Source organism: Felis catus, chromosome C2 (genome assembly GCF_018350175.1).
Source record: "Felis catus isolate Fca126 chromosome C2, F.catus_Fca126_mat1.0, whole genome shotgun sequence".
In the NCBI taxonomy this organism is placed as follows: domain Eukaryota; kingdom Metazoa; phylum Chordata; class Mammalia; order Carnivora; family Felidae; genus Felis; species Felis catus.
In genome coordinates this window covers 45,879,944-45,897,677 of record NC_058376.1, presented here as the reverse complement: position 1 = coordinate 45,897,677, position 17,734 = coordinate 45,879,944, and the positions used below count along the sequence as shown (strand labels likewise).

Genomic DNA, 17,734 nt, shown 5'->3' with positions numbered 1-17,734 from the left:
AGTAAGCAGTCCAGGTTTGGTAGCAGTGACAGCAGAGGAGGTTAACTCAGAGGATGATTCCTAGAAGTGCCCTTTGAAGGAGACCTAATATGTGACTCTGTGATGCTTATGCATCTCCCTCCATCCCCATCTCTCATCTCCTCCTCCTCCCCTCCCCCCAACTCTATTTAGTGATGTGTCAGCTTCTAAAGAGTTAAAGATGAACGGAGTTTGGGTACAAAATGAGAAGAGTGAAAGATGTGTATGGAGAGGTAAGTAAAGGGACAGATCATGGCATACGTTATGTATATTTAAATGCGGCTTTCATTACTCTGAGCTAATGGACAGTACTTTCAAGCACTCTGGACCATCAGACAATACCTAAATAGACCTCATTTCGGCACTGTGCTAACCCACGAAGCCGCCACATTGTGTAAAACTGTTCCTCAATAAGATGAGGAAAGACAGCAACATGGTCTATCAATTCAGAGGAAAAGTCCACTATCCTTAATAGTAAAACACAAAACCCTGAGATGTGCATTAATGCAAAGCCTGGGCAGTACTGGGAATTCCTGCAGATGTTAAACAGTTCTGCAGGTGTGTTTCACCTGCTCATAGTTAAGTTACTAGGAAAGCAAAGCATATTCATGTGCACTCTCTGTGAGGAAAGACTGACCTGCTGTATCGACATTCCATGTCACACTCTTTCCTTTATGCCCATGTGCCAACTCAGCCTGTGCCTGCTCACCTACTTGTAAAAGGAATGTCTGTCTGACAGTATCTGTCAGATGTCAAGCTCGCTAGTTCTCATAAAAGGAATCTCAAGTGCGAGTCAGAGAAAGGTCGGTACACCAAGGTAAAACCACCTTAGGGCACTGTACGTTCACACGATAAAGTTTTATTAAGAGGCTGATCCTCAAGCAGGCAAGAGCATCATAATTATAATGTTATTTAACTTGTCTCATATTTTAATCCAAATTCAAAACAGTTTAAAGAAGTGTTCCACTGACTGCTAATAAAATTTAGCATATTCAAGCTTGAGAAAATGTTTAGAACCTATAAGCCCTGGAAATTAATTTCAAGCAAACGGTATTTTAAGTTTGTTCCCACCTTGGGAGTCAGAGGGTATTTTTGAGGAAATACACAGATAGCATTCTTTTTCTATGTGTCAGGAGCTTAATAAAACTTGTGAGTCTCTACATTTAGAATATCATCAACCTTCCAGAGTCACTCAAAGTCTCACCTTTTACTGGTTTCAACTGCAACTTGATCCCACACATCGCCACCTCATCCCTCCAAGTTTCTTCTCATCATGGGAGCCTGCGTTATAAATCAGTTGTGCCCTCTCCTCCCAAAAACAGCATAAAGAGCCTCTTAGTTTGGCAAGAGAAATGCTAGCTGACATTTTGAAAATGCTTCTGTGTATGAAGATATACATTTTTTTGTTCTTTATGACATTTAATTTGTTGTAATTATCAGCTACAACATTTCTTCCTGTCAAAAGGAACTAAGACTGTAATATGAACAGAATGGTGATTTTTTTTTTTCTATAGTTAGTATGAATGACTGCTCTTCCTGGGTAGCTATTTGAAGGAAGCAAACTATAGGCCATTCATTAGAATATTGTAAATATTCTTAAAATGCATTAAAGATTCACAAGAGTCTTATAAAATTGGGCAATGGATTTTTTTAAAAAAAAAAAGGAAAATTAAGAGAATATGGAGATTACATTTTTTGACATCAATAAAATCCCAAGAATAATTTCTGTTAAAAATATTATATAGGCATCTGACTCTTGATACCGGCTGAGGTCATGATCCCAGGGTCGTGGGATCGAGCCCTGTGTTGGGCTCCGCACTTACCATAGAGCCTGCCTGGGGTTCTCTCGCTCTCCCCCCTGCCCCTCTCCCCTGCTCACATGTGTGCACACACTAAGGAAAAAAAAAACTATTTCACTGCCTCAACTATCATTTTTTACTTGACAATTCCTTTCAAAATACTGTAGACTGCTTTCTAAACAAAAAAAAAGATATGTTTGCTAAGTGAAAGCATTTACTTTTTAGAGTTACACATAATTTTTTAAAACAATCGTTTGTTTTTCCTTCCCAATTTTCAGTATTTAAGTATATATTTTTTTAATTTTAATGTTTATTTATTTTTACAGAGAGAAAGAGAGAGAGCAAGCCAGGGACGGGCAAAGGGAGAGGGAGAGAGAGAGAATCCCAAGCAGGCTCTTCGCTGTCAGTGCAAAGCCAGACCCGGGGCTCGAACTCATGAACTGTGAGATCATGACCTGAGCTGAAACCAAGAGTAGGACACTTAACTGAGTCACCCAGATGCCCCCCAATTTTCAGCTTCTTTGCTATTCTAGAATCTCTGTATCTTCAGTTTACTGAAGAGCATTTTTTTTTGTCTTTAGATGTCTCCATTGCTTAATTTCTCCCTCAATCTCACGAGAAATTTGTTTATAACAAGAAAAAAAAAGTATCTAAATCTAGAAACAAAAACTAGCAGAAAAGTGTACTGCTATTCAAAGTAACACAATAAATTCTATATTTATATAATTAAAATTTGAAGTCTGATCTGAAACAGCTGCTCTTTCCCCTCAGCCTAAACAACAACAAAATTCAGCCTGCCACAAGCTAGGGCCAGTGCTGCCTGCCAGCAGGACTGTCTGCCAATGTTCCAAGGAGTAGAATGAAAGCAGTCAGGATCCAAGCAAACAAAACATCAATTCCAGTTGTTCTCAAAGATGTTGGTATTCTGAACATAACATACAAAGGCTACTGACGAAGGCATATGTTATCTGGGGAACTGGGACATTTTTTTCCTTCATACACGATTTGTTGCAATGCAGTGCCCTTAGGTCAATTTCATCCATCTCTCTACTCTCTTTGCTATGTCCCCAATACATGGAAGCATAGGAAAGCATTAGGGACACTGATTAGTGAAATGTAGCTTCAGCCTCAACGTGCTTATAGTTTAGGCAAGAGGGTTATCACTGTGCCACTGTGTGGGGCTTAGAAGAGGTATGCACACAATGGAGGATACGATGAACTTGACTGGGGATGGGGAGAATCCACTGCAAGGAGGAGGGAACATCTGAGCTTGCTCCTAAAGGCTGAGAAGAGCATCCTAGACACACAGTATAGTATGTTCAAAAACAGAAGTATGAACTATGTTTGTCATGGCAGTGGTGAGGCTGAAGAAGACTGGGGTAAAGAGAATAGAGAATGAGGTTGATAAGATGACTCACAGAAGCAGAGGGAGAGGGACAACAAAGTCAGAGACAACTAAGTTTTCTAAAGTGGGCAACTATTTGAGTAAAGTCAAAAAATGGATATGGGAAATAGGAGAGGTGAGATTAGGGCTTTGTGGGGTTGGGAGGAGATAAGGCAACAAATTACTTAGATGGCAAATACATTGAATTTTTGGTCCCCTGGTGATGTACAAGTTGAGATGTCTGGAAAATACTCAGAAGCATAGTTTAAGAATGCAATTTGGCAAAACACAGTGTGTGCAGGATAAAGGGGGGTACCAACAAAAGAGCCCTCAGGAAAAAAGATTTTAAAAAGGTGCAAATAGAGAAGAAATGACTGAGTGATGGAAAAGGCAAAAACCAGACCAGCTCATCCCTCCAGAATACTGGTTGCAAAGGACAACGAGGATTTCTAAAAGCAAATGGGGACTAAATGACAAATGCCAATGTGAGGGCAAGAAAGGTGACTATCCTCTCCCACTGTTCTTCAAAAACATTAGGTACACTTGGGGCGCCTGGGTGGCGCAGTCGGTTAAGCGTCCGACTTCAGCCAGGTCACGATCTCGCGGTCCGTGAGTTCGAGCCCCGCGTCGGGCTCTGGGCTGATGGCTCAGAGCCTGGAGCCTGTTTCCGATTCTGTGTCTTCCTCTCTCTCTGCCCCTCCCCCGTTCATGCTCTGTCTCTCTCTGTCCCAAAAATAAATAAACATTAAAAAAAAAAATTTAAAAAAAAAACATTAGGTACACTCATACCTCAGGAATTGTACATCTACTCTTTCTGCTTAGAATGTTCTTCCCCCACATAGCTGTATGACTCACTCCCATTCAGACCTTTATTGGAAAGTCATCTCTTCATTGAAACCTTCCCCAGTCATGCTAAAATAGTAAATTCCTCCACTATGAAAGTGCCAGTATCCTCTCTTTGATTTTTCTCCTTTGTACTTGCCAATATCAAATACACACACACATACACTTATATTATTTAATATCTGTTTCTTCCTATAGAAAGTAAAAACTGCAAGTGCAGGGATTTTTGTCTATTTTATACAGTGTAGTGTCTCTAGCACTTGAAATGTTCCTGACAATAAGAGGTGCTCTCCAATAGTTGTTGAGTTAGTAAATGAGGAACTAGGACTATAGAGAAGCCCTAAGAATGCAGAAGAAATAGTTGCAACAACTCAGGAACTTGCGAGTACAGCCTCCAACTCAAGGTGTTAAGCCAGGAGTAGTAGCTAGACAAGGGAATAGGAACAGTCCATAAATAGAAGGGAGCACTCTGAGAAGTTTTTTAACTTAAAAAAAAAAAAAAAAAAAAAAAAAAAAAGGAAAGACAGAATATGAGAGTTTAAGGTCCAAGACAGAATAGATGTATTTTTTAAAAAATTTTTCTTTAATCTTTATTTATTTTTGAGAGAGAGAGAGAGAGAGAGAGAGAGAGACAGACAGACAGACAGACAGACAGACACGGAGTGTGAGTGGGGGAAGAACAGAGACAGAGGGGGAGACAGAATCTGAAGCAGGCTCCAGGCAGTTGAGCTGTCAGCACAGAGCCTGATGTAGGGCTCAAACTCACAAACCGTGAGATCATGACCTGAGCCAAGTCAGACACCCAACGGACTGAGCCACCCAGGTACCCCTAGATGGCTTTGTGATCCTGTTCTGTGGATCGGCTCTGCACCTACTGGAAAGGGAGTAACTGCTATACAAGAGAGAAGGATGGCAGGTTCCAGAATAAAAAGCACAAAGTAAGATAGAGACCAGTATAGTCTCTAATACTTCTAATAATAATAAAGGGCAAGTATTATCCTTAGAGAAGAGTAGAGACATTTCCCCCTTCCAGGTAAAGAGGTAAGGAAGTGGCTAAGACCTGGGCAATGCTGTGAGGGGAGAAGCCAAAGATCAAGGTCCAACAAGTGGCTGTGACCTCAGTAAAGTGAGAGGAGAGATAACAAGCCAAAGGAGGGACACATAGGTGAAGCTGGGATTTGGGTTCCCCAAATAGAGAACACCTGGAAGATTGTTTTTGGGGAATGTAGTAGTAATTGGCTGAAATGGGTATACCAAGCAGCAGTTAGGGTCAAGGCAAACTTGAAAGCATTCACTCATTCAGTAAATAATGAACAAAAGGATACCATTCCAGGTGTTTAGATGCAACAGTAAAAACAACAAAACAAACAAACAACCACCAAGAGCACTGCTTTCATGAAACCCACATTCTAGTGATGTAAGAATTTGTTTGCAGGTCTAACTAGTATTGGAGTGTATCACCTCCTATGAGCAGTCTATAGCAGGGAACAGGTGGCAGGTGCTGTCCCAACATTGTGATTAGCACAGGACATAAGGTCAAAAAGGTCACAGGGTAGAGTGTGTCACCATAGAGACTGTTGAGTGGAAAACAGTGAAGGGCCAGGTGACTCTTCCTTTACTGTGTCAAGCATCTGACTTCATCATCCTTTCTACCTCAGACTCTGCCTTTACTGCACATAGCAAGGGTAATACTTCAGACACCCTGACTCACAGATCCTTAGCGCCCTCAACTCCAGTGACTTCCACTGCCACTTTTCTTGCCTCTTTGGTTAACTCTGACCCTAGTGGTTGCCCATGACTGTGTCACCTCTGAAACTCCATCTCAAGCATTCCCCAGTGTCCCCACCTTCTCATCTTTCCGGCTGTCTTACCACACTGTCCCCTGCCTCATCACAGCTTCTGTCCTCTCTTACACTGTCCCTTTCAGTTCCCACAAATTTTCCTGTATTTTCTATCTGGCCCTCAAATGACGAATAACCTCAAAGTCTCTTTGTTTTATTCCTTGGCCATCCCCACCAAGAAAATTTCCAGTTTTATCTTTTCTGCCTAAGCGAATGAGTCTTGCTTTAAAAAGCCCCAAGTATATGCACGCTATGCAGATACAGGCAGCCAATAATTCACAATTTACAGCCTCTGCTGGAAATCTGTCTGTACTCTTTCCTCATTTTCCACAGCAGCTACTTCCCACCTCTCCTACTCCCTTCACTATCCCACAGACTTGCTCAGCAGAGCCCCCTACCCTCTCTTTCATGCAGATGATCCCTCACAGCTCTGACTCTAGCAGGATCTGTGCGGCTTCCTTCACTGATGCTCTTCATGAAGGAAGGACTCCTCACCCAAGGCGAATTTCTCCACCACGGCACCAGTTGAGTCCTTGTTGTCTCCTTGGGAATTAAAGTTCCGCATCTGCCCCTTCTGTTAGCCCACTGTTCATAAGTAAATGTCCAAGGAAAGCCCTCTCCACTCTTTACTAACAACCTCCTCAAAAAAGGATTCCTAACTCTCACCATCTTCTTTCCCCTTTCCTCCCAAATCACTCCTTAAGCGCTTGCATAATCTAGCTTCCTCCCCAGTTGTGCTGACCACAATCTCTAAAATACACTGTCCTACTTGCTAATACACTTTCCCCCGCCTCGTCCTGCTCTTACATGAGTGTCTGCAGAATGTGAGATTTAATCCCTTCCTGATAACCAATCTTCCTTTGGCTTCTATGACATTACTCTGAGATTTACCTTCTTCTCTAAACTTTTTCCATCTCCTTCCAGTTCACATCATTCTAGCCATCCCTTATGTAACATGTTGCTCCAATTTCCAGCCTAGGACTGCTTTATCTTCATGATCATCTTATCAGGTTTCATTTCCCACAGATTAATCAGAGGATTCCCAGATTTTTATTTGTAGCTCAGACAGTATATCTGATATATTAGTTATAACTATCAATTCACCATCCATATCCACCTGGATACTTCATTGGAACCTCTAGCTAAACACCTCCAAAACTGACCTGACTATGCTTTGTTTCCACTCTTCCTTTTTCTGCAAACCTTAACATGCCCATTTGTTAAAAAGTCAGACAAAATCATCAGGATACCATGACCTCTCCCCTAGAATACTGCCAGCAGTGACTTAATCTGTTTCCTTGCTTGCACTGTCCCCAGTCTACTCTCCAGATAAAAACTAGAGCAGTCTTTTAGAATTCAAATCTGATCATCCTTAAAGACCTTTAAAGGCTATGCATTGCTGTCAGGATAAAATCCAAACTCTCAAGTATGGCACTCAAGGTACTGGTGGGTGGAGGCCCCTGTGTCTTTCTCCAATTTCATCTCTTGCCACTCACAATGTTTGCAATGTCTAATGTCATCATATCCATCCCCATTCAGTCCTCCATCTCCTCTCCCCTCTCTCTTCTTCTTACTACAGAACGTCCTTGCAGTAATGCTATTCCCACTGCTGAGACCACTTATTCCTTGTCCTCTTTGCCTGGGAAATTTCTAATACAACTCAGGTTTTTCAGAATGAAAACCACCTATGTACATGTTCTTCCAATAAACAACCCTACCATCCTGTTTTCCCTGCCACCACAAGGTAAAGGCAAACAATTTTATATGCTTTCACCAAGAGGAAGACTATCACCTAAATTATTAACAGGTACTAAAATCTGACACTCATAAACTAAAAAAAACAGCTGCTTACTAGAGAATTCTGGTTGGTTTGCTAAGACATCTGGCTGTTAACACATTACCTGACAAATTTGCCAAATTCTGAAATTCTACCACCAATAGTTACTATTTCTTCAGTTTTGAGGGAGATATTTATTATCAGATTTTTACTGATATCCTGAGTTAGCTATAGTTTAAGTAGTGCTAAAATTTTTAATCAAAATCACTATTTACTTTCATCATAATGGATTTAATTTGTGGGATGTTGTTTAATTAACTATAAACTATTGAGACATATTTACATGAATACTTTTTTCCAACAAATGGGTTTCACAACTAATGGTAAGGTGAAAAGGTGAGCTATTTATACCCTTATTGTTAAAGGAATTTTTGTTTGAAAGGTAATATTACATTTTTATCACAGAATTATTTTTCCACTAAAAAATTAGAACAGGCCAGCCGGTTGGACATCAACTATTTCACCCTGACTAATCTGGTTATTGTTTAACATAATAAGTTATCTGCAACTTTTAGTCATGACATACCTGTGCTGAGTTCTGAGATGTCACAAATAATTTATTACTAAAATTAGTTAAAAAGCTGAAGTTTGGGGCACTTGGGTGGCTCAGTCAGTTAAGCGTTTGATTTCAGCTCAGGTCATGATCTCATGGTCTGTGAGTTGAACCCCACATTGGGCTCTGTGCTCACAGCTCAGAGCCTGGAGCTGCTTCGGATTCTGTGTCTCCCTCTCTGCCCCTCCCCTGCTCACACTCTGTCTCTAAAAAATACATTTTTAAAAACCTGAAATTTCACTTACAAATAATATTCTAGAATGGGGGGGGGGTGCCTGGGTGGTTTAGTCAGTTAAGCATCTGCCTCTTGACTTAGGCTTAGGTCATGATTTCACAGTTTCATGAATTCAAGGGCCACCACATAAGGCTCTGCACTGACCCTGCAGAGCCTACTTGGGATTCTCTCTCTTTCTCCCCCTCCCCTGCTTGTGCTCTCTCTCAAAATAAATAAATAAATAAATTTAAATGCTCTAGCATGAAATCAAGTTTTATCTGTGATGATACTTTCAGTTTTTCATTTCCATGTAATTTCTGACAAAGCGATGTAGTTATATATAGTGTACCAAATAAGTGCCCATAACCACAGGTGACCCAAGACAGTCATCTATCATCTGTGTCAGAGGAAAAAAAAAAACATAAGAGTAAAAAACTGCCGGTCTAAAATAAGAAAAGTCTCAGCTATAGAGTAGCAATGGGTATGGACAGGAAGAAAGGGCTGTTGATGGTCCCTGGCACAATGAAGAGACAAAATGACAGAGTCATTTCCAGATGTCAAGATAGGGTAATTGGCGGCACCTTGAAGCAAGATAGGGAATAGAAGGAAAAGAAGAGAAGGAAATTAGGATAAAATAGACTGAGTTCAACTTTGAGACCGTCAAATCTTATACCCAGTGACACTGACAGGAAAGGTGCAAAGAATTGGCTCTCTTACCCGAAAGCTCAGGAGAACACATTGGGCTGGAAGGACAGATGTGAGCCTTGTCAAGGGTTAAGATGTAGGTAGAAATTCAATCAACCAGGGCAGGTGTGTAAGGAAAGAAGAAAGAGGAACCAAATGACATAAGATAGGAGAAAGGCCACTCCTTTCTGTTATGGTATCAAGATTTCTCTGATGAAAACACTGGGCCAGAAGAATAAATGTTTTTAATTCTATGAGAGCTTTCTGGAACCCCCTTCTAATGTTCTCAAATCAGTATGTGGCACCCATGGAGGAAAATATACTCACAGAAATCTGGAGTATGTAGATAACCTTTCATAGACAGCTTCCATTTGATAAGGTACTCCATCATACCACAAAACAGGACCACTACTGGTCTCTGACAGAATGGAGCTGCCACAAATCAAACCAGATACCTTATACTACACTCAACACCTGGAACTCTAAGGATCAAGGCCCCAGACCAGCACCAGCCACACTGACAGGCTCTGGCCCTGGCAGTTCCTTTGGTCATCTGGACTACACAGTGATACACAGTGCAATCTCCACTTCGGGCACCTGACAGCCTCAGTCTTTATAGAAGGAATTAAGGGCTGAGAATTTTTTACTTCTGGCTAAATTTCAATGTGTGTACCTCCATGTGTGCCTTCTTTTCAAATGTGATAGAGAGTTAATGTTTCTAGTAACTACTTCTATACTATTCACCCAGAAAAAGTCAGCATCATTCTCAAAGAGTTATTTCTCAGTTTCAGCTAGACTTTATATGGCAAGAAGGCAGCTCTTTTCCTGAGTACCTATTTTGTGTCCAGCATCGGTAGTGCTGTATGTGTTATCTTGGTTAATTCCAAAGCACTTCTATGAAACAGGATTTGAACAACCTTCCACACACTCCCACTGCAGATCAGCAAACCAAACTTCAAAGAAGTTGAGTAAATTTTCCAAGATTACAAAACTATCACATGGAAAGCTGGGATTTAAGCCCAGATCTGTCTGATTCCAAAGACTGTTCTTTCCATCACTGCACATGTAATTTTAAAACTTTTCCAAGGAGGCCCATGGTTGGCAGAGGCAGATAAGTAGTGGCTCACTATGAGACAACTCATTCCACCATCAACATTCCTATCAACTAAAGCTTTAATCTATTTATAAATGGGTTCCAAAAGTGAATACAATTGAATTTTTTTTTTTTTAAAGAGTTCTTGTATTTGAAAAAAAATTTGGGGGCACCTGGGCAGCTCAGTCGGTTAAGCGTCCGACTTCAGCTCAGGTCGTATCTCACAATTTGTGAGTTTGAGCCCCCATCGGGCTCTGTGCTGACAGCTCAGTGCCTGGAGCCTTCTTTGGATTCTGTGTCTCCCTCTCTTTCTGCCCCTTCCCTGCTCATGCTCTGTCCCTCTCTCCTTCAAAAATAAGTAAGTACATTAAAAAAAATTGAAAAAGAAAAATTTGAAAATCTCTACATAAAACTGACGTTTTACTGCCGCTATTATCTGTATTGCTGAGAAAAAAGATAGCAAGCATTTATTAAGGCCATAATTTATTTAAAAAATTACTCCAGTAAGCAACTTCCCCCTAGCCTAACCAAGAAAACATTTAATGCATTTAAATTTGGCTATCATTTCACTTTCAGCCAAGAAAAAGGTGAAAGAGACCAATAAGGAAGGAAGAGTTACGCATATCAAAATATGAACAGACGTATATATTGAGTATGTCCATCTTACTAAACAGCACTGTACACTCAATAGATTAGTAGAAAGAACAGTTAGTGACTATTTCTCTTCAATAAGAACTTCTTGAGCTACAATTTTCCCATCTTTACCTGGCAATAGTTAAAAAAAAAAATCTGTGTGGGGGGGGTCTGGGTGGCTCAGTTAAGTGGTCAACTCTTGATTTCAGTTCGGGTCATGACCTCAGGGTTCATGGGTTCTAGCCCCATGGCAGGCTTCGCACTGACAGCGCAGAGCCTGCTTGGGATTCTCTCTCTCCCTCTCTCTGCCCCTCCCCAGCTTATGTTCTTTCCCTCTCTCAAAATAAATAAATAAACATTAAAAAAAAAAAAAGTATGAGTCTTTGTTGTTAAGTGACTTATTCACAGGATTAAAAATAGATGTTATGAATCATAAATCATAGTAATACACACTAGACTGATACTCCTTGATTATTCATAGGTACATCATAGGCATCTATAAACCGCCTGTTAAAAACCACTCTAGAAACTTCACGAAAGTTTTATGATTAGTTATAAGCAGCAGTTCTAAAATGGGAAAAAAGTTAAATTTTACATAAAGCAGATGTCAAGCTATTGAGTACAAGCCTAATAACCATCAATTTATTTAGGACTGGGTTGGAGAATCTGTAACCTATGGTCCAAATTTAATTCACTTTACTTAGCTAATGACTCATTTCTGAAAATAGAATCTAATTTTTTAATAAGATTTCTTTTTGGTAAATCTAGTTTATGAATATATCTTATAAATTAAGTTCACAAATGCGGAACATTATACAGAACTGTATCTGAATTCTTGTCTCCTCACACTAACAGTATAGGTTTGTTAAGTGACAATCTTTGAGATTCACTTTCTTCAATTATAAAAAGATAAAAATTCTAATCAGCACTGTTGATGAAGCACACATACTGTTTCTCTTGTACAAAACATTACAAAATGATAGTAAAGGAAATGTTTAAGTAATAAATACAAAGAGAGGAAGAGGATAGATATTAGCGGATCAGAGATTTCAAAAAATGTTTAGAAGGCAAAGGCAGCTGGAGGCAGGGTAACTGACCACAGGAAGCTTCTACCCAACTGTCTCCAAGGGGGAGCTCTGATCATGAAGGAAACAATCTAGTCCATGGACAACCTGAAAAAGGTCAGGTTTTAAAGACATTAGGTACCACTTAGGACAGTGTGAGACACAGGATAAAAAGTAAAGAGTTTGGTTGAAAATATTCGGACAGAATACGTGAGCCCAGGGCTCTTCCCCTTTCCTAAGCAGTTGAAGGATCCTTCCTACCTCCCATCACCTTCACCTCCCAACCAAATACATATAGAGAACATCTCTGAAGATAGCAAGACTTTTGGGCAGACTGAATTTGAGGTATCAAAGGCCATCCATGCAGAAATGTCTGGAACACTGATGCTCAAGTCTGGAGTTAAAAAGCGATGTCAAATAGAGATGTGATAGCCAAAAAAATAAAATAATAAGACTGAAAGATAATTACTTCGAAAGACTGACATTGAGGAAGACCTAGGACTTTGAGAAACATCTATATGAAAAGTCATTTAGCCATAAAATCAGAAGGAAACAGAAGGTATTCACCAGAGGCAGGAAATAAAACAAAGTATTATATTATGGAAGCAAAGATAAAAAAATAAATCTCTGTAAAGAAGACAAGACCTGGAAAATTAAGTGCCTCAATAGGTTAAATAAACTAAGAATTAAGAAAAGACTACTGACTGTGGTTAGCAAGATGTCACTGGTTTAATGGGATGACTTTTACTCATTTAACCACTTACTGAGTATTTATGACATGTGTACCAGGCACAGTACTAAGCTTTCCATGTCTGAGGAAACTAGAAAAGAGATAGGAATCAAATTGAAAGGATCAAGAATTTAACAATGATTGAAACAGACTTTCATAAGAAACTTTTGGGTAGAAACAGGGAGTGAAGTGAAATGATAGACTGAAAAGAAACCAGACCCACAAAAAGAAACAAAACAAAACAAGAAGAGAAACAGAAGCCAGCGAAGATGGAGGGATGGACAGTCAAGGCAAGGTCCAAGAGAAGGCAGGAAATAAGAGACCAAACCACTAGAAAGGGGCCCAAGGAAGTTTATGCTTGGAAGGCAACAAGGGATGAAAACTCCTCTTAAGTTGGTAGCTGGCAGCAGAGAATGAGAACATGTCTCCCACTCTTTTAAATAACAGTAGGCGTTGGGGCGCCTGGGTGGCGCAGTCGGTTAAGCGTCCGACTTCAGCCAGGTCATGAGCTCGCGGTCTGTGAGTTCGAGCCCCGCGTCAGGCTCTGGGCTGATGGCTCAGAGCCTGGAGCCTGCTTCCGATTCTGTGTCTCCCTCTCTCTCTGCCCCTCCCCCGTTCACGCTCTCTCTGTCCCAAAAATAAATAAAAGTTGAAAAAAAAATTTAAAATAAATAAATAAATAAATAAATAAATAAATAAATAAATAAATAAATAAATAACAGTAGGCGTGAATGCACCAAGAGTAGGTGTCTAAGGCTACAAGACCGAAGACTGTAGACCCCATAGAAAAATAAAGGTAGAATATGGACTAAGTATCTACAAGTTTTGCCAGCCATAGAAACCTAATTCATATAAAAGAAATAAATTTATCAGTGGAATGACAAATCCAAGTGTTAGAAATAGCTACCAATGTTCGCAAAACAGCAAAACTTATATGGCATATAAGTGACAGCTAAGAATATAATGATGTCCAGACATGGTATCAAGCTTCTATAGTCTTTAGTTGTTTGAAAAATACAATTAAATTTTGTAGCTTAAACTTACAACTAAACAATCTTCAACATCTTGATTTGGCATCTCAAAATCAAATACAAAAGGAAACAGATAACATTTATTATTCATAAATCTGTTACATTTCAGACTCAACAGGAAAAATGCTGCATATTTTTCCTCATCACAGAAGGCATTATCATAAAATTCAGATTAATAAGATGGAAGCATGGTAACAAATGTCACATTACAGTAGAGTGCTGTGTTTCAGAAAACTACTTATTAGAAAGAAAACAAATATGCATGTTTTATTACACTTGCTTCTGAAAATACTTAAATTGAGACTATTTACAATAACAAGATCATAAATATTGTTGCTGACCCATTTTTTCCCCTGAAGGAATGGTGTTGACTATTGGTATTATCAAAATACAAATTTTTTATGCATGGCAGAAATAGGTATCTAAACCATTGGATCTGTGTGGCTAGGTTGAAGAAATCTTACTAACAGTTTCCAAAGGACCAAAATGCTCAGGCCACTCCAGTGGGAGTGTCGTGATGCCCTACCAATATGAGTTCAGTGGACTGCCCGTGTGTAAGTAATCCAATAAGCCTCAAATCATAAGAGAAACAATCTTGGGACTGTGGACCATATTTACTTGGGAACACAGATCCCAAACTGAAATTATCTTGGGTATTCAAACCAAGATATTAAGAACGGATAGAAAGACTGTAATAACAGAGGCCCAGCTGCTATATTTGCCCCACATATATATTTACCATATCTACAAAGGTGTGCCTTTGTCTGCAAGTAGAAAGAAAGACTATAGGGAAGACCAAGTTTGAAGAGTGAAGGTTTTTTTTTTTAGTGAGATTATAGCTGAAGTAGTACAGTATCAGTTACAGGCTGTGTGGGAAAACAAGTAGAGACCAAGACAAGGGAGGCACAGCAAGGAGAGCAGGAATGTTTGGTGAAGGTTAAGGAACAGGTACAATGAGGCAATGAGGGATTAGAAGATGGAATGACAGGAGTTAGCAGCCAAAGAAACCTTGAAGTTTGAGATCTCAAAAGAAAATATTTCCTGTAAAACAACATAAGAGCAAGACTGCATGTACACCAAGAGAAGTAAAAATCTTGAAATAAGGCAACTCAAGGCATGCAAAAACTGAAGAAGAAGAAAGCTACAAAGCCCACGCAGTGGTCAACCATCAGGTTGGCTAACAACTGGTTGAGGAGGTAGGAGAGGAGTAGGCAGAAATGTTACAAAACCTTAAAGCAGGATCTAATAGTCACTGACTGTCACTTCTTCAGAAATGAAGAAAGATAAAGAAAGCAAAGTAATCCTGATTTTTTTCTTTCAATAAAGTTAAAAAAAATCAGATCCTGATATTTTCTTTCAAAAAAATTTAGGGGGGCCTGGGTAGCTCAGTTGGTTGAGTGTCTGGCTCTTGATTTCAGCTCAGGTTATGATCCCAGGATCCGAGGATCAAACCCCATTTTGTCTCCGCATTGAGCATGAGACCTGCTTAAGAATATCTTCCTCCCTCCCTCTCCTTTTCTCCTTCCCTCCCTCTCTCTTCCTCCCCACCTCCAGGCACCTGGGTGGCGCAATCATGGCTCAGGTCATGACCTCATGGCTCAAGGGTTTGAGCCCCACATCAGGCTCTGTGCTGACAGCTCAGAGCCTGAAGCCTACTTAATTCTGTGTCTCCCTCTCTCTTTGCCCCTCCCATCCCCCCACTCACACTGTTCCTCTCTCTCTCAAAAATTATATTTCAAAAAATTAAAAAAAAAAAAAGAATCAAGGGGCACCTGGGTGGCTCAGTCGGTTAAGCGGCCGACTTCAGCTCAGGTCATGATCTCGCGGTCCGTGAGTTCGAGCCCTACGTCAGGCTCTGTGCTGACCGCTCAGAGCCTGGAGCCTGTTTCAGACTCTGTGTCTCCCTCTCTCTGACCCTCCCCCGTTCATACTGTCTCTTTCTGTCTCAAAAATAAATAAAACGTTAAAAAAAAAAAAGTTAAAAAAAAATCTCTCCCCCACTTGAGATTCTTTCTAAAATAAAATTTTAAAAATAATTAAAAAAAAATTTATATTGTTGACTATGATGGGGAAGAATGAAAACAACTTTTATCTCAACCATATCTAATGCCTTTTGAATTATATAATGTTTAAAAGTCCCCCTGTGAGGGAGAGGAGAAAGTGGGTGATGGGTATTGAGGAGGGCACCTGTTGGGATGAGCACTGGGTGTTGTATGGAAACCAATTTGACAATAAATTATCTATATATCTAAAAAAAAAAAAAAAAAAAGTCCCCCTATCAGGCAGCGCCTGGGTGGCTCAGTCAATTAAGCGGCTGACTCTTGATTTCAGCTCAGGTCATGATCTCAGGGTGAGTTCGAGCTCTGCATCAGGCTCTGTGCTGACAGCGCAGAGCCTGCTTGAGATCCTCTCTTCTCTCTCTGCTTCTCTCCCACTCCCATTCTCATTCTCTCTCTCTCTCCCTCTATCAAATAAACAAACAACAACAAAAAGTCCCCCTATCAATAATCAAGAATTCACTGGACTTTGTGGTCCTCCCACTGACCAAGCTAACTTACTCTGGAATGCATGGGAAGTACAAGCATTCTCCTGTATAGACTGTGACAAATCATGTAAGAAGAAAGTAACTGAGAACAGACTCCATGACTGTGGTACAGCTACGAAAACTTGGTCACCTATCTGGCATCGTATCACCTGACAAAACAAATGTACAATTTCTAGTAAACCACTTATGAGTTAAAAAAAAAAAAAAAAAGTCACAAGGTTTAGTGATTCTCAAGGATTTTTAACCACACTTATCGGTAACTATCTAGGGAGGTGTGTAGCTTACACACTTTCCATGCTAGTCCTGTAGAAGCAAAAAAAAAAAAAAAAAAAAAGCCAGTTCATATGTGAGCTGATCAAAAATATCCATCACATACTACGAACATGCAAGAACATGTTGTTAAATACTGTCCGCCTAAAGTACTATTAGATGTCAGCAGCGTTTGGGAAAACACAACATAAATCAAAGAATGTCCTAGGGAAAAGAAACTCTGGTGATCAGGTGATCTATTTCACAGATTTAGAACTAAAACTAAGGCTCTGAGATGTTAAGTGCCTCAGCTGAAGGCCTCACAGAAGGTTAGTGCCAGAGCTGGGATGAGCATACCATTCTCCGACTCTCTCAGTGCCCACTCCCCCCACCCCGCCCCACATACTATGTCCAACAGAGGTGGGCTGGATTTACACATCAATAATACAGTGCTCTTTTTGAAATGTCAAATGAGACGTAGAATCTAAAAGGAGCAGAAACTAAGAAAAATATTTGCTTAATATAATATTAATTTGAAACCATACCTTTACTGCTTCTGATGAAAGCGCATTTTCCTTTTTCTGACTTGTGCTCATGGGCTCATTTTCAACACTGAAAAATAAAAACCACAGCTTCTTTGAAATTAAAAGAGAATTACCAAAATACAGTTTCTTTGTTTAAAGTAAAAACTGAAAGGTCCTTCATGTGCAATGCTCAAAGGATTCACACACAATATGTAAAAGAATATGTTCATTTGAATCTCTACACTTGAAAACACATTCAAATATACTCATCTGGGCCTCAGAAATTCTTGTGAATCTATCACGCGCTACATTCTTATGTTGATAATCATCATTACAAAGAACAGAGTACAACTATCTTGGAAATGATTAACACTCTACAATTTTATTTATATTAGGGTTTTCCACAGTCTGATACATATTTTTTAATGCCCATACTGAATGCTACATGGAATACAATATATTTCTATTTAGCAAGTCTTTATAAACCTATAGGATCATCTAGTGAACTTTGGGAATACTCAAAAATAGATGCAGGCTTATCTAGCCCCAAATGTGTCCCAGATGGCACCTTAAGAACCTGATTTTCCAGACAGTCACCTCCCAATTGTCTGGTCTAGAATACCTTCACAGATGCCTTATGTCATAATGAACTATGCTTCCTATTAGGCACATATACATTTCAGATATAAACT

General features: G+C 39.8%; 1 protein-coding gene across 3 annotated transcripts in view; it reads right to left on the bottom strand.

Moving 5' to 3' along the window:
• The window catches only part of CRYBG3 (crystallin beta-gamma domain containing 3), a 130,232-nt gene that overhangs the window by 94,738 nt on the left and 17,760 nt on the right, over positions 1 to 17,734 (bottom strand). For 2 of the 3 annotated variants that reach the window (XM_023238882.2, XM_023238885.2), the window contains exon 2: positions 17,064 to 17,130. In XM_023238882.2, the coding sequence (XP_023094650.2) occupies positions 17,064 to 17,130 (67 nt within the window). Of the gene's footprint in view, positions 1 to 17,063; positions 17,131 to 17,734 lie in introns of those variants that run through there. The other variant, XM_023238883.2, reaches the window with a different exon arrangement.